Here is a 22,628-nt window from a genome sequence, read left to right on the forward strand (position 1 = left end):
TAATAAAGTGAGTATCACAATAAAGTGAGCCATAACTTGCTGGTGGAGGGTCTTGCCTTTGACTTGTAAAAAGCACAGCACCTGTGAGGTGCAATAAAGGGAAGCCCAATAAAACATGGTCTGTTTGTTTTCCCAATAAAGAGAAGAAGAGTCTGTATACTCTCTTCGGGTGGCTCTCTGATACTGAAGATGGTGGGTTCTCCTACCTCTCTGAATGTTCCTTCTCTGGTTTTTCTTTTTACTCCTCCTCTCTCAATGAAGGTGTGTTTTGCACCCCCTGTATATACTCACAGGGTCTGGGTTAGGAGATAATCGATCAATATTTGCAGAATAAGCAAGACTCTTTTAAGGTTGTGTCCTTCACATTCTCCCTTCAGTATTATCTTCAATGGCTTAACTTTCCCCTAACTGCAGCTAATTTCCTGAACCAGTACTTCTACATTTCTAACTGGATGGGAGCCAAAGACAGATTTTATCTATTTTACCCTTTTCCTGGGGCCAGACCTGGCCATAGAAACAAAAGCTACTAAGAAGAATGGAATTGGACAAAAAACTAGTGGGGTTTTTTGGCAAAGAGAGTCTGAATCAGCTAGAAAGAGCCCTACCATGCCAAGAGAATTCACAGATAAAGCTACCTTCTGTCTTTGCCAACATATTTCTACCTCCTGCTTAGAGCATGCAAATGCCCCACTGTATCATTTCCTATTCAATCTCATTTGAATTTAATTATCTAATTTAACTAGTTTTTGATCTTTCAAGGCTAATTGACAGCTCTAAGGGAAATGACCATTTCTTTGTTTTGAAAGGAAGAAATAAGGGGCATTTATGTGATAAAATCACTTTGGACTGAATTTAGGGGAATTGAGCTCTTTTTTTAAATTTTAATTTTTTATTGTTATTCAATTACAGTTGTGTGCCTTTTCTCCCCATCCCTCCACCCCACCCCAGCTGAACCCCCCTCCCTCTCCCACCTCCACCCTCCCCCTTGATTTTGTCCATATGTCCTTTATAGTAGTTCCTGTAATTCCCTCTCCTCACTGTCCCCTCCCCACTCCCCCATGAGGCCACTGTGGAAAACAATATGGAATTTCCTCACAAAACTAAAAATGGAACTGCCCTTTGACCCAGCAATTCCGCTGTTGGGATTATACCCTAAGAACCCTGAAACACCAATCCAAAAGAACCTGTGCACCCCAATGTTCATAGCAGGACAATTTACAGTAGCCAAATACTGGAAGCAACCTAAGTGCCCATCAGCAAATGAGTGGATCTAAAAACTATGGTATATTTACACAATGGAATTCTACGCAGCAGAGAGAAAGAAGGAGCTTATACCCTTTGCAACAGCATGGATGGAACTGGAGAGCATTATGCTAAGTGAAATAAGCCAGGCGGTGAGGGACAAATACCATATGATCTCACCTTTAACTGGAACATAATAAATAGAAGAAAAAAGGAACAAAATATAACCAGAGACATTGAAGTTAAGAGCTCTTTTTTTAAACAGATAAAGAAAGGAGTTTGAGAATGTTGACACTCTTTAAGAGGAAAAAAATCTAACTGTAAATATTAGTAAGAGGTGGCTATATAGACAAAGTGGGACTTCTCATCTGGTTCCCAGGAACATGTAGCAAAAGAACAGATTTCCAAAGGAAGCCATTCCTAGTTTAAAGTACTTTTGACACAAGACAACATGAAAAAACTGCTTCCCTCAATCATTTGTCTTTTTCTCTCAGCCTAGCTTTTCTAGCTTTTCTGAATGGTTTCTTTCTAAGAAGCTTTTCCAAAGAAGGTGGAGTTTCTTTTTGGGAGGGTGTTCCATCAATGAAGAACAGCATTATATCTGTGCTCAATTAAGCCTCATTAATGTGGACCTGGCTCCAAATTGGAATTCCCATGTTGAACCTTAAAAATGATGTATTACATGTCTGTTGGGTATTAGAGTTACTAGGTGATCACTCCGTAAGTTATATAAATGCCTAATCACTACATTGTACAGATGAAACTAATATAATATTGTATGTCAGCTGTAACTGAAAAATAATAAATACTATTACAGATGAAAAGACAAAGGGAAAGCAAAAAGCAGGTGGGAGAAGCCTCAAACACTAGAAGGGATGGGGGCTACTGATCAAGCATCAAGGACATCCAGCTCCATAGGGAACTTGGCAGCCCCTTCCACCTCTTGTATGCTTAGTGAGACCAAAGTAGCAGAACTGTCATGTCAGCTCATAACTAGCCTTGGAGAAGCCCTTGCCCTCTGCCACTGTTATTTCCTCCTTCACATGAAAAGGAAGTTGTGATAGTTGATTATTTCAGAGTTCAGGACATGCTTGGCATATGTGGGGAGAAATCCACATGATTATTAAAGAAATGATGAGGGGCAGATAAATAACTATTGTCAGAAAATACCCATTTAGTTCTCCTAAGACAACCATAGCTTGCAGATGAGGGGAAAAGTCACTGTTAAGCCAAGTTAAAGATTTAGGAGGCCAACATTAAAAGGCAACTCCCAAAATGGCATTCCTTTCCTGGTTTCTGCTCCTTATGAAAGTCAACTATGGCTGAGAGAGAGTATTAAGAATTATCCATGGGGCTAGAAAGTAGGTGAACTTGACTCACTAATGAAGTGCTTTGCTTGTGGTGTCCTGAATGAGTCCAGTGGTCTTTTGTCCTCAAGGCTCTGCCTGTGCTAGCAGTAGGCAGGCCATTTTCAGAAACCTTGCTGGGTAAGTAGGAGGTATGAGGGTATTCCAGGTGACAGACGAAACCCAGCAACTACTTAAAGGATTTTATTTATTTTATTTTTTATTTATTGATTTGAGAGAGAAATATCAATTTGCTATTCCACTTATTTATGTATTTATTGGTTGCTTCTTGTATGTGCCCTGACCGGGGATCAAACCCACAATCTTGGCATATTGGGACAATGCACCAACTAACTGAATTATCTGGCCAGGGCTACTTAAAGGATTGTAATCAAGTAGCTTAAGAGGGGCAATGGAGAAAAAATTGGGGTAAGTGTAATAGAATAACAACAACAAAAATGTGTCTGTGCGGGTGCAATAAACACACCAAGTGGGTTTGAGTTTTCCATTCCCCAGTAGCAAACCAGAAGCAACTGCATTATTGGAGGGGGTTTAACTCAAGGGGGTTTGTAATGCTTTTTATAGGTAAGTTGCCAAAGTTGTAAATTTCATAAAACTTAAAACTCAACAAACTCATACATGTAGGCATGATGCACTTAAGAGTCTGACAGGTTCGAGACAGAAATGACAGTTTAAATGCCATTAATTTTGGTAAATTTAGAATTGGCAAGATGGCAGAAGAGCGAATGGAAGACACACTAACTTCCTCCCATGACCAATGTGGAATTACAACTAAATTGTGTAGAAATCGCCCAGAACAAACAACTGAACAACAGGGAAAGAGAAGCCTTATAGCCTCAGACAGACAAAGAATCATCTTCAGCAATCATCTTTCCAGCACTGGTAAGGAGTGCGGTGGAGACTTGAGAAGGCTGGCTGGATGCCCACAGGCAATAGCTGAAGTACACGAGGGATAATTAAGTGGCTGGTTGGATCCCCCTGAGAAGTGTGGGGTCTAAACACTAAGCTGTGAACCCCAGCCTAGAGTACCAGAGCCCAAAAAGTACACAGATAACAACCAGCAGCGAAAAGTGGCAGGGTTTCTCTCTGCTAGAGATGGATGGCTGGAGATGCAAACAGACATTTAAAGGGCCAACACAAAAATTTTCATTTGCAGCCACTTATCCTGGGCTCTGGCAAAGGTGGGGGTAGAGTGGGGTGGAGACACCTGAGGAGAGACTGGGGATGGAAGATTTAGGGAGAGAACGGAGAGAGTAGATGGTACTGAGTCATCCCCCATAAGGCAGCAGCCATCCTGCTCAGGCAGACCATTCCCCTGAGTTGCAGCAGCCTGAGGGGAAAAAATAGCCCTACCACCAGGAGGGACTGTGTCCTGTACTATAGTGCTTAAGCCTCACTGCTGAGTGTAGACTGACTAGATTAACAACTGAAGGAGACAGCCACAGACAGTACATCCCTAGAAGTCTCAAACTGACTGCATAAGGTCAGATGGGGTCAACATCTGACATCACCAGAAGTGGATCCAGAAAGAAAAAACAGTGGAAAATATTACAGGCTACCAAGATGAAATCCACTGTGGTCTTCTCCATGATTTGCGATATCTTCTTTCCTACATAGCTTTTTAACATTAATTTCTTAATATGCACAAATTAATTTTGTGCATATTAAGTCACTAGATTTTGTAGTATAGTTTATTTCTCTCCTTTCTTATAGTAATCTTAATCTCCTTATACCCTTATTAATACAGGTTCATTTTTTTGTTGTTGATAGTGGGATTGCTGGGGGAAGTTATTTTTGTGGTTGTGGGTTTGTTTCCTAGGCTTTGTGGTTTAGTTCTGGCAGCACCTGCACAACAGCATATAAGACGTAGATGGAGTGACTGTCAGTCAACCAGCTGGAGGGAAGGACCCACCAAAGAATGACCCAACAACACTCAAAACCCAATTACACCCAGAGAGCCAACATAAATGGCATAAGGACATCCCAAGAGCATCAAGTTCAGGAGATCAAGGAGGCTGCACCATTGAATCTCAGAGGTCTCCTAACATAGAAGTTCACACCACAAAGTCAGGGAATCAAAATAGATCAATTTAAAAAGCAGAAGCAAACAAGAAGAGTCTCACAAGTAATGGGAAGACAAAGAAAAAACCCTCAATTGAAAGAAAGGGAAGAATCCTCAGAGAGGGTGTTAAATGAAATAGAGGCAAGTCAACTATCAGATATTGAGTTCCAAACAATGGTTATAAGGAAGCTCAATGAGCTCAGTGGGAATTACCAAAAATTATACGGAAGCTATGAGGAATTTACAGCAAACTATATCAACATGAAATACGACATAGAAACTAACAACAAGAGCCAAGAGGAAATGAAGAATAGAATTTCTGAACTGAAGAATACAGTAGAAGGAATAAAAATCAGGCTAGATGATGCAGAGGATTGAATCAGTGAGCTGAAGTACAAGGTAGAAAAAACACCAAGAAAGAGCAAGAAAATGATAAAAAGATTCAAAAAGAATGAAGAGGGGTTAAGGTAAGTGCAGGACAACATGAGATGTAGTAATATTTATATAATAGGGATACCAGAAGGAGAAGAAGAGGAGCAAGGGATAGAAAACCTGTTTGAAAAGGCAATGATGGAAATGTTGGAGAGGATGCGGAGAAAAGGGAACCCTAGTGCACTGTTGGTGGGAATGCAGACTGGTGAGGCCACTGTGGAAAACAGTATGGAATTTCCTCAGAAAACTAAAAATGGAACTGCCCTTTGACCCAGCAATTCCGCTGCTGGGATGTACCCTAAGAACCCTGAAACACCAATCCAAAAGAACCTGTGCACCCCAATGTTCATAGCAGGACAATTTACAATAGCCAAATACTGGAAGCAACCTAAGTGCCCATCAGCAAATGAGTGGATCTAAAAACTATGGTATATTTACGCAATGGAATTCTACGCAGCAGAGAGAAAGAAGGAGCTTATACCCTTTGCAACAGCATGGATGGAACTGGAGAGCATTATGTTAAGTGAAATAAGCCAGGCGGTGAGGGACAAATACCATATGATCTCACCTTTAACTGGAACATAATCAACAAAAGAAAAAAGGAAACAAAATATAACCAGAGACATTGAAGTTAAGAACAATCTAACAATAGTCAGCGGGGAGTGGGGAGGGGACTGTGGGGAGAGGGGATTACAGGAACTACTATGGAGGACACATAGACAAAATCAAGGGGGAAGGTGGAGGTGGGAGAGGGAGGTGGGTTCGGCTGGGGTGGGGTGGAGGGATGGGGAGAAAATGCAGACAACTGTAATTGAATAACAATAAAAATTAAAAAAAAAGAAAACTTCCCTAATTTGATGAGAGAGAAAGTCACACAAGTCCAGGAAGCACAGAGGGTGCCAGTCAAGAGGAACCCAAAGAAGCCCACTGCAATACACATCAGAATTAAAATGGCAAAATTTTAAGCCAGAGAGAATCTTAAAGGCAACAAGAGAGAAACAGGAAGTAATATACAAGGGAGCCCCGATAAGGCTAGTAGCTGACTTTTCAACAGAAACACTACAAGCCAGAAGTGAATGGCAAGAAATATCTCAAGTAATGAAAAGCAAAGGCCTGCAACCTAGACTACTATACCCAGCAAGGCTCTGAACTAAAATGGAAGGTGAAATAAGGAGCTTCTCGGACAAAAGAAGACTAAAAGAATACACCTGCACCAAACCGGCTTTGCAAGATATGCTAAAGGGACTCCTTTAAGAAGATGAAGAAAAAGAGTGGGAGAGAGGGGAACATCGGTACAAAGGGGCTCAGGTACAAATGACAATGAATAAGTAACTATCAATAACAACCCTAAATGTAAATAGATTAACTGCTCCAATGAAAAGACAGAGGGTAGCCCTAGCTGGTGTAGCTTAGTGGATTCAGTACGGCCCTGCGAACCAAAGGGTAGCCAGTTCTATTCCCACCAGGGCACTTGCCTGAGTTGCAGGCCAGTTCCCCAGTAGGGGGTGTGCAAGAGGCAACCACTCATCAAATTTCTCTCCCTCTCTTTCTCCTTCCCTTCCCCTCTCTCTAAAACTAAATAAATAAAATCTTAGAAAAAAAGACATAGGGTAGCTGAATGGATAAGAAAACATTACCCACACATATGCTGCCTACAAGAGAACCACCTCAGGATAAAAGACCTACACAGACTGAAAGTGAAGGGTTGGAAAAAATATTCCAAGCAAATGGACAGGGGGAAAAAAAAAAGCCAGGGTAGCAATATTTATATCAGACAAAATAGACTTCAAAACAGATGCCACAAAAGGAGGCATAGAAGGTTACTTCATAATACTAAGGGAAGAATCCATAAAGAAGACATAAATACTGTAAACATATGTACCCAACATAGGAGCACCCAAATATATCAGAAAATTCTCAGAGGACTTCAAAAAAGATATAGACAGCAAAACAATTACAGTAGGGGATTTTAACACTCCACTGTCAACAATAGATAGACCTTCCAACCAAAATATCAAAAAGGATATTGTGGAACTGAATGACACATTAGATCAAATGGACTTAACTGATTATATATATATATATATATATATACTTTTCATCCCAAAGAAGTAAAAAGAACACTTTTCTTTTTTAAAATTTAATTAAATTTTTGAAAGATTTTATTTATTTATTTTTAGAGATGGGAAGGGAGGGAGGAAGGGAGGGAGAGAAACATCAATGTGTGGTAGCCTATCATGCACCCCCTAATGGGGACCTGGCCCGCAACCCAGGCATGTGCCCTAGACTGGGAATACAACCAACAACCCTTTGATTTGCAGGCCAGCACACAATCCACTGAGCCACACTAGCCAGGGCAAAATAGATATTCTTTTCAAATGCACATGGAACGTTTTCAAAGATAGACCACAAGATAGGACAAAAACAAGCCTCAGCAAATTCAAGAAAATTGAAATCTTTATCAAGCATCTTCTTGGGTCACAATAGCTTGTAGCTAGAAACAAACCTAAAGTAAAAAACTCAAAAACATTCAAACTCATGGAGACTGAATAGCATGCTATTAAAAAATGAATGGCTGAATAATGATATCAAGGAATAAATAAAAAAGTTTCTGGAAACAAGTGAAAATCAACACACAATAGTCCAAAACCTATGGGATACAGCGAAGGCAGTGCTGAGAGTAAAGCTCATAGCAATAGAGGCCTACCTAAAAAAGATAGAAACATTTCAATTAAACAAACCCTACATCTACAAGAACTGCCTGAACAACAACAAACAAAGCCCAGAGTGAGTGGAGAGAAGGAAATAACCAAGATCAGAGCAGCACTAAATGACACAGAGACTAAAAGAATAATTAAAAGTTCAAAAAACCCAGGAGCTGGTTCTTTGAAAAGATAAACAATATTGACAAGCCTTTAACCAGACTCATCAAGAAAAAAATGGAGAGGACCCAAACAAATAAAATCAGAAATAAAAGAGGAGAAATTAAAACACATACCACAGAAATACACAGGAATGTGAAAAATTACTATGAAGAACTATATGCCAAGAAATTTGAACCCCTGGGTGTAATGCACAAATTTCCAGAAAAATATAATCTTCCAAAATGGGATCAAGAAGAAGCAGAAAGCCTGACCAGACTGATAACAGCAGTGAAATTGAAGCAGTAATAAAAAATGCTCCTGGCACACAAAAGCCCTGGACTGGGTGGTTTCACAGGAGAACTTCACAAAACATTTAAGGAAGAGCTAAACCCCATCCTTCTCAGCCTATTCCAAAAAATCCAAGAAGAGGGAAAACTCCCAAACTCCTTTTATGAGGTCAGCATCATCCTAATCCCCAAATCAGACAAAGACACAAGAAAGGAAACTACATGCCAATATTGCTGATGAACATAGATGCTAAAATCCTCAACAAAATATTGGCAAACTGCATCCAGCAATACGTTAAAAAGATCATACACCATGATCAAGTGGGATTCATTCCAGGAATGCAAGGGTGGCACAATATTCACATATCAATAAGGGTAATACATCACATAAAATAAAGGAAAGGCAAAAATCACATGATCATAGCAATAGATGCAGAAAAAGCATTTGATAAGGTACAGAACCCATTTATGATAAAAACACTCAGCAAAGTGGTAGTAGAGGGAGCATTCCTCAAAATAATAAAGGCAGAAGAAAAAAGCAAACAAAATATAACCAGAGACATTGAAGTTAAGAACAATCTAACAATAGCCAGAGGGGAGTGGGGAGGGGATAGTGGGGAGAGGGGTTTACAGGATCTACTATAAAGGACACATGGACAAAATCAAGGGGGAGGGTGGAGGCAGGGGAGGGAGGTGGGTTTGGCTGGGGGTGGTGGAGGGATGGGGAGAAAATGCAGACAGCTGTAATTGAATAACAATAAAAATTAAAAAAATAAATAAATAAACAAAATAAAGACCCTATACGAGAAACCTACAGCCAACCTCATATTCAAGGGACAAAAACTAAAATCTTTCCCACTAAGATCAGGAACAAGACAAGGATGTTCACTTTCACCACTTCTATGCAACATAGTTTTGTAAGTCCTAGTCACAGACATCAGACAAGAAAAATAAATAAAAGGCATCCAAATTGGAAAGGAGGAAACAAAACTATCATTGTTTGCAGATGACATGATGGTGTCCATAGAAAACCCTACAGACTCCACCAAAAATCTACTCAACCTAATAAGTGAATTTGGCAAAACAGCAGCATAGAAAGCCAATAATCAGAAATTGAAGGCATTTTTAAACAACAATAATGAAATATCAGAAAGAGAAATCAGGAAAAAAATCCCTTTTGATATAGCAACAAGAAAAATATACTACCTAGGAATAAACCTAATAGAGGAGGTAAAAGATCTGTACTCAGAATATTATACAACACTGAAGAAAGAAGTTAGAGAAGACACAAATGAATGGAAGCATATACCATGCTCATGGGTTGGAAGAATTAACATCATCAAAATGTCCATACTACTCAAAGAAATTTATAGATTTAATGCAATCCCTATTAAAATATAAGGGACATAATTCACAGATATAGAACAAACATTTCAAAAATTTACATGGAACCATAAATGACCCTGAATAGTTGCAGCAATTTTAAGAAAGAACAAAGTAGGAATGATTATAATACCTGATATCAAACTATATTACAATTTCACTGTAATCAAAACAGCCTGGTACTAGCATAAGAACAGACACATAGATCAATGGAACAGCACAGAGTGCCCAGAAATAAACACAAGTCTCTATGGTCAATTAATATTCAACAAAGAGGGCAGTAGCATAAAATTGAGTAAAAACAGCCTCTTCAGCAAATGGTGTTGGGACATCTGGACAGCTATATGCAAAAAAAATGAAGTCAACCACTAACTTACACCATACACGAAAATGAAGTCAAGATGGATGAAAGACTTAAATTTGAATCACAACACCATAACAGTCCTAGAGGAGAACATAGGCAGGGAAATCTCAGATATTCCATGCAGCAATATTTTCACCAATATGTCCCCTAGAGGAAGGGACAAAAAGGAAAGAGTAAACAAATGGGACTTCATCAAAATAAAATGCTTCTGCAGGGCTAAAGAAAACATCAGCAAAATGAAAAGGGAAGCAGCTGTATGGGAAAATATATTTGCCAATGATACCTCAGACAAGGGTTTGATCTCCAAAATATATAAAGAACTCACATGACTCCAGGAAGACAAACAACCCAATTAAAAATTAGGTGAAGGACCTGAAGAGATACTTCTCCAAGGAGGACATACAAAGGGCCCAGAGACATGTGAAAGGATGCTCAGTATCACTATCCATCAGAGAGATGCAAATTAAAACCACAATGAGATACCACTTCACACCAATGAGAATGGCCATCATAAAGAAATCAACAAACAGTAAGTGCTGGTGAGGTTATGGAGAAAAGGGAACCCTAGTACATTGTTGGTGGGAATGCAGACTGGCACAACCGCTGTGGAAAACAGTATGGAATTTTTTCAGGAAAGTGAAAGTGGAATTGCCTTTTGACCCAGCAATTCCACTGCTGGGATTATACCCTAAGAATCCTGAAACTCCAATCCAAAAAACCTATGCATCCCAATGGTCACAGCAGCCCAATTTACAATAGCCAAGTACCAGAAGCAACCGAAGTGCCATCAGTAAATGAGTGGATCAAAAAATTATGGTACATTTGCACAATGGAATATTACACAGCAGAAAGAAAGAAGGAGCTCCTAGCCTTTGCAACCTCATGGATGGATCTAGAGAGCATTATCCTAAGTGTAATAAGCCAGGTGGTGAAAGACAAATGCCATATAATCTCATTTATAAGCGGAACCTAATCAACAAAAGAAATAAGCAAGGTAAACAGAACCAGAGACATTGAAATAAAGAACAAACTGATAGTAACCAGAGGAGAGTGGGGAGGGGGATAATGGAGGAAAGAAGGGAGAAGAGTCATCAAGGAACATATGTAAAGGACCCCTGGAGAAAGCCAAAATTGGCTAGGATTGAGAGTGGGAGGTGGGGATGAGTGGGGCAGGGGAAAGTGGTGGTGGGAAAATGGAGACAACTGTACTTGAACAACAATAAAAAATGCAAAAATAAAATAAATAAGTATGACCTATGGACATGAACTATAGGGGGGGAATGTGGGAGGGAGGGGGGTGGGCAGGATGGAGTGGAGTGGGGGGGGAAATGGGACAACTGTAATAGCATAATCAATATATTAAAAAAAATAAAAAAAAAAAAAAAGAAAATGTGTAAATTTCAAAGCTTAAAATTGTCAGTCATCATTCATTTTTTCATTCAGCAAATATTTTTTAAGGTTTTATTTATTTATTTTAGACAGAAGGGAAAGGAAGTAGAAAGAGAGTGAGAGAAACATAGATCACTTGTTTCTTTCAAGCCCCCAATTGGGGACCTGTTCCTCTACCCAGGCATGTGCCCTGACTGGGAATTGAACTGGCAATCTTTCAGTCCACAGGTCAGCACTCATTTCACTGAGCCACACCAGCCAATGCTCATTTGGCAAATGTTTATTGAATATATTCTAACATGCTAGGTGCTCAGATTGAAATAATGAACAAAAGATATATATACTCCCTATCCATTTCACCATCTCCACATCACCACTTTGGTCACCATTATGTATCATTTGGGCAGCTCCATTTATCTTCTGACTTCATTTATATCCTGCTTACACTCTGATCTCCCTTTGATCCATTCTTTATCCAATAGCCAGAGGAACTTTTTGATCATGTTTAAAATCTCTCTTTAAATTGTCAGGAGTTTCACTTTTAGAATATGAGGAGCTTTATGGACTCACTCCTCAGAGTGGACCCTGTGAAGAAAGATTTATCTGATGTGAACCTCAAGAAGGAATTTATCTGCTGGGAAGAACTTCCCATGGTCAGCTTAGGGCCCAAATTTTATAAATAATGAGTATAGCAGCCATTTGTGGACAAGGGCTCCTCATGTACTTTGTATGCCAAGAAGGACTTCAGTTTGAACTCTTGGCTTCCTGCACTATACACTGCTTATTTATGCTGTCTGAGTCAAACACTGCAGGGAAGATAGGTTTCATCTATTGATCAGTCTACTCAGAGTGCTCCAACCAGTTAGAACTTCACAATATATACTCATTTACATACATACCAACCAATTAGAACTGTTCTATCATGACCACTAAGAACACATGACACAGACTAACGAGAATTGCATGATTCCGACCAGTCAGAACTGTATGAATTTGGAAATCTCATTTGCATAAAAGTGGACCTATTGGGAACTTGGGCGAGAACTTTTTCTATAAAATGTAGCCTCCCTTTTTGCCATAGTGGAAGATATTTTTGGTTATGCAGTTTCCTGTTTTGCAAAGTGTTCATGTGAATAAAATTCTTCCTTTAAAAAAATGCCATTAATTTTTTAGCTAAAAGGCCTATGTTATAGCTTAAAAGTAGTTTCACCTGATTATCTGATACAAAAGTTGAAACCCACCTGGAGACTATACATGAACAGGAGTGTGTCAGCCACCATTTTAAAGCACTTTCTGAAAGCAAGGAGGAGGACGGGAGAAAGGAGGTAGGTTTTATACTGGCGTGTAATGCATAAGATAGAAGCAGCAGACATGACCTGTCTTATCCCTATAAGGTTCTAGTGGCCTCTGGCAGACATTTCTTTTTGAAAGTTTAAATGTGGTGGAAAAGGAGTGGGGCTGAATCAAGCTAGACAATAGGAATATAATTGCTGCATGTTGCGGGACAGGATGTAAACTGCTTTATTGGCTGTACTGTATGGGATTTTTACTGTCAGCAATTGTTAAGATCTGGAGAAAGGGATGTGGTCTATTTAAATCTGTGCAACAACAAGCCGTGTCACAATGGGATCTCCTCATTTATTTTTCCAGAACAGATGTCCCAGTCTGAATCTATTGGTTAGTAGTTTGAATCTAGTGGGAAGTAGTTTGTCTGGCTTTTCCCAAGGCAACTATTCCCAAAGGGCAGAAATCCTTTTCTTGAGGAGCTAAGAGAGTTAAAGACAAAATGAATACAAAGGAGTGTTCCTGGACCTGAGTAAAGGCCTTGTGAGACTAAATTTGGTTGGAAATATTTCCTGACCTGCTCTGCTAAGAGTGGCAGACTTCCCTGTGGCATTAATGCTCATTCCTGTAGTTCATATGCCTCATTTGAAAGAGAGGGGCACTTATCAAAGCATAAGTCCTTTTGCCAAAGCCCAGTATAATCACCTGAGGAATAGAGGAGAATACTTGGCATCTGTTACTGTACCCTTATTTCTCTGCCTTTTAGCTGGAAAGACAGATTAACTTTCTGTCTTTCTTAGTGGAAAATGAATCCATCTTAGGATAGTGACAACCTAAGAGAAATTTTCTTCCAGGTAAAAAAATGTCAGTGTGGATAGCATCTATAAAATTGCCATTTGTCCTAGGATTGTGAAGGAGTCTGAGGATGCCCAAGGGATGTGACCTGGAATCAACTGTTCCCAACTCCATCTTCATCCCCATGCTCTCTGCTATCTTCTAAGCCAGAGGTACCAATCTGGGAAGTAGTTTGTCTGGCTTTTCCCAAGGCAAACCCCTGCCCCCATACAGCCCCCTGCCTTTATCCTTAGTTCTAAGTTCTAGAAACATAAGGAACATGGCAGCTTCCCACTGGGAGGTGCTCTTTTGTCAATTAGGACCTCATTTTTCTTCTAGCCCTTACCCCGACTCTTTTTCTGTTAGGTCATATCTATTCCCAAAGGGCAGAAACCCTCAGCTGTCTACAGTGGGTTTTCAAATATTTCAAGTGATAACTAGAGATGTATATTAAATTATCCTGGAGGCCACAGATAAACAGGATGGGTATCTTGGATGGAAAATCTTATAACCAACTAGATTGTAACCCCTTGAAGGCAGGTGGGGATGCTATATCTGATAAAACACTAATCTTTCCACAGTCTGACAAGTTTAGTAAACTGAGCCAGTATGACCCAGTAGATAGACCACTGGACCGGGAATCAGGAAATTTGAGTTATAGTTTAGATTCTGCCAAGCTGTGTGATTTTTTTTGACATTACCACAATCCCTGCCACTACTCCTGTCATTCTTGTCCTACATCAAGCCTTGGTTTTCTGGTTTACTCAATGGGTGGCTCTAATGTCTGGTCCTGGCTAGTTTTCATATTTAACTGTAAAATGAATGAAAAGGTAGGCTAAAGATTGCCTAAGAACCCTACTAGCAACAAAATGTTTTCAAATGTACTTTAAAAACACGTGCTTTTTCAGAGCCATAAAAACTTGTGGCCTAGAAGTCATTTGAGCTAGAGATAATAACCATGTTACAATATTATAGACACACAACTCAAAATCAAAACTGCTGAAAGCAGGTGGACAGTTTCAAGTCCATAATGTCCTGGAGAGCTTACATAATGAGGCACAGTGTGTCCTACTGAGGTTTGTTTCAAAAATAGACTTCTTAGTGAAACAAGGTGCCCTAACATCAATCTTGATTGATTTTCTTTAGAGAAAAAAAGACCACGTAGAAATGATCTGAAAAGAGACTGATTGGCTTATTTTTTCTTTAACAAATTTAGTTCATTTTGATTCTTTCTTGAGACTTATGGGAGATACTGAAATCACCCTGACAAAGCTTTTTTCATGTGCCTTTCTTCATTTTTTTTTACTCTGATCTGTTTTACATACTAAAAGAATAATAGAAAATACCCTAAAGATAAAGCAGTGCCTATCTGTGTAGTTTTCATGTTCCTTACAAGAAATACTTCCATGTTCTCTTTCCTTTTGCTTATAAAGCACTTAGGGAAGTCACTGGGGATTTTCTGCCCTTGTTTTTCTTAAGTTGCTTGCAAACCACAAAAGAGAACAGGCCTGACAGAAAAGAATACCTGTGTTTTCACTTTTCTCAATTTCTACCAATGATAGAGAGGTTAAAAACTTCCCAAAGCTGAAAGAGTAAAACTTCTAAATGAAGATGAAGACATGTTTAGCTTATGAGAACATCACCCTCCCTAACAGAGAGCTCTCATCACAAACATGACAAAAACACCCATTTGTTATAGCCACATGTTTTAGAGGAAAGTAAAATTTGGCAGTCCACTCAAATGGGTTGGTTTGCTGGCAGTTCCGTGAAATCATCTTGTATTGAGAAGCACAATCTGAGAAAGCATCAGAAACTAGTTCTAGGTCATGGGAGAGAAGAGGACATTTCTGTAAGAGACTTCCCTGGCTATTACTTTTGTCTTCAGTAAAAAAACCTGGAAGGAAAAGATAGGAAGATTTCTCCAGGAGAATCTCAACCTATTCAGCAGTAGAGAGATGGCTTCTAAATTGCTAAACAAATAAGAAACTCTCTAATTCTCAAGCTCCCTCACTTACACAAACATGAACTGGAAAGGAAGAGAATGTGGAGATTGTGAGTTCAGTGCAGAGGACATACCAGAGGAGAGACCAAAACCAAGGAGAAAGCTGGTCTTTTCTCAACAGTATCAGGAAATCTGCATTGCTCTTCATCATTGTGTCTAATGCCCTGCTCAATGCCAGGAGGGCAGTGAGCTATTTACAAACTATGGCAGGTTTTCTTTTGAGACACTATAGACTTCTGGCTATTGAGTCATGATGGGCTGGTAGAGCTCATGTCAGTTCTACTTTGGCCCAGTAGAAACTGATACCCTAAGTTCCTTGCCATGCTTCTGTGGCCAAATACTATTCTCAGAATGGTTAAGGCACCAAGGGCCTTTGCAGTAAATTTCAACTCTCTTTTAGGATGGATGAGTCTGAAACAATGCTTTGGCAGTTGGGCACTATTAGGCAATGGTTAAAGAACATGGACTTCATAATCAAAGACCTGGGTCAGATCATTGGGTCACCAAAAGCTGATTGGTCTTGGCATGAGACCTCACCTCTGTAGGCTTCAATTTTCTCATCTGTAGAATGATGTTAATAATGGTACCTCCCTTGGAGGTATGTCGTGAGGATTAATTTACATAATGCCTGTAAAGCAATTGACACAGTATCTGACAACTAGGAAACATGCAACAAATGATAGCTAGTAATTAATAAAGACATGATGTCATTATAGGATTACTTTAGTGAACATAGGCTGGGCATTACTGCATGTCAGCCATTTATTCATTAGAGCAAAAGAGAGTATCTACTATGTACCAGGTAATGTGCTAAGAGCAGTGGAGAGCTGTGAGCAAGAGAGGATCTTTTGGATGCTGAGTGTTCAGAGAAAGAGGGACAAGAAAGATAAGAAGACTTGATCAGCAACCTGTGAAATAAAAGGCTAGAGCCATGTCAAGACCATTCAGAGCTTCTCATGGTCCTCAGAAAGCATGATAGGTGCTATGCCTTTTGTTCAAACCCTTCTTTCTGGCATTAGAAGTTCTTCTCTTTCCTATAACTGGGTTCACTTGAATCTCATCTATGACTTGGCTCTGCCCCAGTTCCCAGGACTAACCTTGACCCAAGACAGGAGATAATTGGCTCCAGCCCCATAGCTGGAGGCTAAGGTTCAAACAGTCTTGCTGCTGTCTAACTGGAGGAGAGTGCCCTGGTTTTTATACTTGAGATCCAGTCTCATTTTAAGCCTTAATTCCCTTTCCATGCCCTTATTTTTAGAAATGAGCTTCTGCCATTGTGTTTGTTCCAAGGACCTGTACCAAAACCTTATTTAGTGATCCCGGTACTATCTTATGATTTAATAGCTATACCATATTCTTGCTGATTCCTATATCAAGCACTAGAGTCTTTATCCTGAACTTTTAGTCTAATAGGTAACTTGGACGTTTGCTTCTTCTCAGTATATTCACTGTCTAAACTCCTCTGTCTTCTTTTAACTGGTTGTCTAGACAGGGACTGGTCATTGCAAACAATACTTTCCTGTTAGAACTAAACCTTTTCTGCCACCACCTGCACTTGGGTTAGTTCTCTAGTGACTGGGTCACCTACTGGGCTATTCTTATGCTCAGTTGTACTTCTTTCCATATGTCTCACTAGGGAGCCCGAGATCCGACATTCCTAATTAGAGGCCAAAATCTTTCAAAGCAAAGCCACTGAGGAGCTCTGAAGATAGTGCTGTACCCTTTCTAGAAGTCCTAATTATCAATATAATTCATTTGTACTCACCCTGTGGCAAGCCCTTGGCAGAACCATTCTGTTCATTCATTAATTTATTCAACAAGTATTTGTCAAAATTCCATTGTGTGCCAGGCCCTGAGATATTGAAATGAATCAATATCTGTCCTCAAGGAGTTCATAGTCTACTTGGGGCACCTGAACTTGTAAATATGTCATTATAATACAAATTCAAATGTACTATAAGAAAGCAAAAGATACTCCAAGGAAGCAAAAAGCAGGGGCACCTAACCAGACTGCAGGTGGGTAAATGGGATTAGGGAAGGCTTCCTGAAAGAGATGACACCTCTGAGTTCTAGAGGACTGGTAGGTGATGTTAGCTGGCTAAGACAGGCAAACACTTCCAGGCATGCCCTAAGTGAGAATTGGGCACCTTCAGGGAATAACACATGCTTTACTATAGCTGGAACATTGAATGTGAAGGGGAAAGAGTCCAAGATAAAGTTAGAGAGGTAGGCAGGTGCCAGATTATGAAGTGCCTTATTTACTATGCCAAGGAATTTTAATTTTATCCTGATTTTTAAAGGGGGAAATTATAATAATGTAGAGATCTGATTTGCCAGGATAAGAGCAGAGGCAGGGAAACCAGTTTAATGACTGAACCTTAACTAAGTTGATGATGATGGGAATGAAGAGTGTGCCTGGATTTGAGAGACATAAGAGCAGAATTGATAGGATATAGTGACAGTATAGATAAGAGAGAAGCAATCAGAAAAGATGATCAGGTTGCTTAGGCAACTATGTGTGTGGTGACTCTGCTGCCTGAGACAGGAAATACAGAAGGAACAGATTTTCAAAAGAGGGCAGGCTGTGCTTAATGTTGCCAAATAGAGTTTCCCAATTGTATTTTCTTTTAGTAATATAATCCTGTTACACAAAGGATGCTATTGATAAACTCCTTTTATAGAATGCAACTGTAGAAAATAAGGCCCTTTTTACCATATGAAAATGACCACACAATTAGACCATATGAAAACTATACAATTGGATAAGTATTGCACTTGAAAATTAAATCTTCTGTCTTTGTTAATTGGGAAGCATAGAAGTAAGTTGAAATAGAGTTGAAAAGAACTTACCCCATAGACAAGTTCCCCAACCATGCCATTCCATATTTTAGTCTCCGGATCCCTTGCACCATATTTCCCATCGCCAACAATGGACAACTTGTATTTGATCCTTACATGTTTGGCTATTTCATAGGCTAAGTCTACACAATAGCCTTCATATCGTTCATTTCCTTCCAGTTGCTCATGATTCTTCTTATACATTACATATGGTGATTCCTTTGGGACCAGAAGGAAGATCAAAGGATTACTCCTATACATTTTTCCAAGAGATGATATTTGTAATCATGAAGTTCCCCACCTTCCATGGCTATTGCACTTTGGTATGTGAAAAGAGCCTTAATTTTTTTTTTTTTTTTTACTCAATAAGCAGAAAAGCCTCAACCAACTATTCTACGTAATACTCCTTGAAGTCCTTAACTTAGGGGTGTCAAACTCATTTTCACTGGGGGCCACATCAGCCTCGTGGTTGCATTCAAAGGGCCGAATATAGAGCTCCTTGACCCTAGTTAAGGAGTAGTTACATTTATACAGTCCTCAAATTACATTTGGCCCTTTGTAGGCAACCACGAGGCTGGTGTGGCCCCCAGTGAAAATGAGTTTGACACCCTTATCTTAACCAATGATTAAAGGAAGTAAAGAAAGATTTATATTATTTTTGAGAGTTTGAAAGAAGGACCAGTTACTACCTGTAAAGCCTTTGATTTAGTCAAACTGGGCAGATATTTTCCTTAATTACATGAAGTGAAATGCCTTTGATTTCTTGGGATTTATCACATAGGAACCACAGGCCACCTTGGCAAGCCCTAGGGAAGCACTGTGATCTTTCCGAGGTCAGGGCCTGTGACTTACTCATATTTATATCCTCAGGGCCTAGTTAGCACCTAGGACTAAGTAAGCATTTGATATATATGTTTAAATGAAAGGTAAACTCCAGCCAAATCTCTGTTCAGTTAATCATAATTTCAGACCCAGTAGCATACAAATTTAACTCAGCTTTCTACTTTATTCAGTAAAAAACATTACTAGCTTTTAGAAAAACATTTTATACCCAAACGAGAATACTCTATCACCTTTCAACAGTGCCTTCATTTTTCAGAAAACTTTACTTGGTGATTATTGCCTTGAAAAACTCTCATGACAAAGATATGAGATTATTATTATACTCATTACATAAATTTATTTATTTTTTAAATTATTTTTTATTGATTATGCTATTCCTGTTGTCCCGATTTTCCCCCTTTGTCCCCCTCCACTCAACATCCCCTAATCCCTCAGGCCATCCCCCCATCATTGTTCATATCCATGGGCCATGCTTATAAGTTCTTTGGCTAGTCCGTGTCCTATACTGTAATTTACATCCCCATGGCTATTCTGTAATTACCTATTTGTACTTCTTTAAAAAAAATATTTATTTATTTTTATTCAGTTACAATTGTCTGCATTTTCTCCCCAATCCCTCCACCCCACCCCAGCCAGTCTGACCTCCCTCCCCCACCTTTGCCCTCCCCCTTGATTTTGTCCTTGTGTCCTTTATAGTAGCTCCTATAGACCCCTCTCACCACTATCCCCTCCCCACTCCCTTGTGGCTATTGTTACAATGTTCTTAATTTCAATGTCTCTGGTTATATTTTGTTTCCTTTTTTCTTTTGTTGATTATGTTCCAGTTAAAGGTGAGATCATATGGTATTCGTCCCTCACCGCCTGGCTTATTTCACTTAGCATAATGCTCTCCAGTTCCATCCATGCCATTGCAAAGGGTATAAGCTCCTTCTTTGTCTCTGCTGTGTAGAATTCCATTGTGTAAATGTACCATAATTTTTTGATCCACTCATTTGCTGATGGGCACTTAGGTTGCTTCCAGTACTTGGCTATTGTAAATTGTGCTGCTATGGACATTGGGGTGCATAGGCTCTTTTGGATGGGTGTTTCAGGGTTCTTAGGGTATAATCCCAGCAGCGGAATTGCTGGGTCAAAGGGCAGTTCCATTTTTATTTTTCTGAGGAAATTCCATACTGTTTTCCACAGTGGCCGCACTAGTCTGCATTCCCACCAACAGTGCACTAGGGTTCCCTTTTCTCCACATCCTCTCCAACATTTGTTTGTTGATTTGTTCATGTTGGCCACTCTAACCCGTGTGAGATGGTACCTCACTGTGGTTTTAATTTGCGTCTCTCTGATGGCTAGTGATGCTGAGCATCTTTTCCTATGTCTCTGGGCCCTCTGTATGTCTTCCTTGGAGAAGTGTCTGTTCAAGTCCTTTGCCCATTTTTTAAATTGGGTTGTTTGTCTTCCTGGAGTAGAGTCGTGTGAGTTCTTTATATATTTTGGAGATCAGGCCCTTGTCTGAGGTATCATTGGCAAATATGTTTTCCCATACTGTTAGTTCTCTTTTAATTTTAATGCTGTTTTCTTTAGCCATGCAGAAGCTTTTTATTTTGATGAGGTCCCATTTGTTTATTCTTTCCTTTATGTCCCTTGGTTTAGGGGATGTGTCTGTGAGGATATTGCTGCGTGGAATGTCTGAGATTTTCCTGCCCATGTTTTCCTCCAGGACTTTTATGGTGTTACAACTTATATTTAAGTCTTTTCTCCATCTTGAATTTATTTTGTACTTCCTAATCCCCTTACCTCTTCACCCACTCCATGACATCCACTTCCCATCTGGCAACCATCAAAATGCTCTCTGTGTACATGATTCTATCTCTGCTCTTGTTTGCTTAGTTTGTTTTTAGGTTCGATTGTTGATAGACATGTATTTACTGCCATTTTATTGTTCATGGTGTTAATCCTCTTTCTCTTAAATAAGTTCTTTTAACATTTTATATAATAATGGTTTGATGATGATGAGCTCCTTTAGTTCTTATCTGGGAAGCATTTATCTGCCCCTCAATTCTTTTTTTTTTTTTTGACTTAATCCATTTATTTTTTATTTTTAATTGATTATGCTGTTACAGTTGTCCCATTTCCCCCCATTCACTCCACTCCATCTTGCACACCCTCTTCCTCCCACATTCCCCCCTATTGTTCATGTCCTTGGGTCATACATATAAGTTCTTTGGCTCCTACATTTCCTATACTATTCTTACCCTCCCTCTGTCTATTTTCTAGCTACCATTTATGCTACTTATTCTCTGTAACTTTCCCCCTTCTCTCCCCCTCCCACTCCCCTCCATGTTGATAACCCTCCATGTGATCTCCATTTTTGTGGTTCTGTTCCTGTTCTAGTTGTTTGCTTAGTTTGTTTTTGCTTTTCAGGTTTGGTTGTTGATAGTTGTCAGTTTGTTTTCATTTTACTGTTCATATTTTTTATCACCTTCTTTTTCTTAGATAACTCCCTTTAACATTTTATATAATAGGGGCTGGGTGATGATGAAGTCCTTGAACTTGACCTTATCTGAGAAGCACTTTATCTGCCCTTCCATTCTAAATGAAAGCTTTGCTGGATACAGCAATCTTGGATGTAGGTCCTTGCCTTTCATGACTTGGAATACTTCTTGCCAGCCCCTTCTTGCCTGTAAGGTCTCTTTGGAGAAATCAGCTGACAGCCTTATGGGAACTCCTTTGTAGGTGACTGTGTCCTATTTTATTGCTGCTTCTAAGATTCTCTCCTTATCTTCAATCTTGGGTAATGTAATTATGATGTGCCTTGGTGTGTTCCTCCTTGGGTCCAGCTTCTTTGGGACTCTCTGAGCTTCCTGGACTTCCTGGAAGTCTATTTCCTTTGCCAGACTGGGGAAGTTCTCCTTCACTATTTGTTCAAATAAGTTTTCAATTTTTTGCTCTTCCTCTTCTCCTTCTGGTACCCCTATAATTCGGATGTTGGAACGTTTAAAGATGTCCTAGAGGTTCCTAAACCTCTCCTCATTTTTCCGAATTCTTGTTTCTTCATTCTTTTCTGGTTGGATGTTTCTTTCTTCCTTCTGGTCCACACCATTGATTTGAGTCCCAGTTTCCTTCCCATCGCTATTGGTTCCCCGTACATGTTCCTTTGTTTCTCTTAGCATAGGCTTCATTTTTTCATCTAATTTGTGGCCAAATTCAACCAATTCTGTGAGCTTCCTGATTACCAGTGTTTTGAACTGTGCATGGGATAGGTTGGCTATCTCTTCATTGGTTAGTTGTATTTTTTCTGGAGCTTTGAAGTGTTCTGTCATTTGGGCCATTTTTGCTTTTTTAGTCTTGGCACGCCTGTTATGTAAAGGGGCAGAGACTTAGGTGTTCCCCAGGGCGGGGTAATGCTGGTCGCTGTGCCATAGTGTGGGAGGGGTCTGATAGGG

General features: G+C 39.6%; 1 protein-coding gene across 4 annotated transcripts in view; it reads right to left on the minus strand.

The window, feature by feature from the left end:
• GRIA3 (glutamate ionotropic receptor AMPA type subunit 3) overlaps positions 1-22,628 on the minus strand; it is a 434,868-nt gene that overhangs the window by 125,954 nt on the left and 286,286 nt on the right. For all 4 annotated transcript variants that reach the window (XM_024566693.3, XM_024566694.4, XM_045200889.3 and 1 more), the window contains exon 10: positions 18,361-18,567. In XM_024566693.3, the coding sequence (XP_024422461.2) occupies positions 18,361-18,567 (207 nt within the window). The remainder of the gene's footprint in view (positions 1-18,360; positions 18,568-22,628) is intronic.

Source organism: Desmodus rotundus, chromosome X (assembly GCF_022682495.2).
Source record: "Desmodus rotundus isolate HL8 chromosome X, HLdesRot8A.1, whole genome shotgun sequence".
NCBI lineage: Eukaryota > Metazoa > Chordata > Mammalia > Chiroptera > Phyllostomidae > Desmodus > Desmodus rotundus.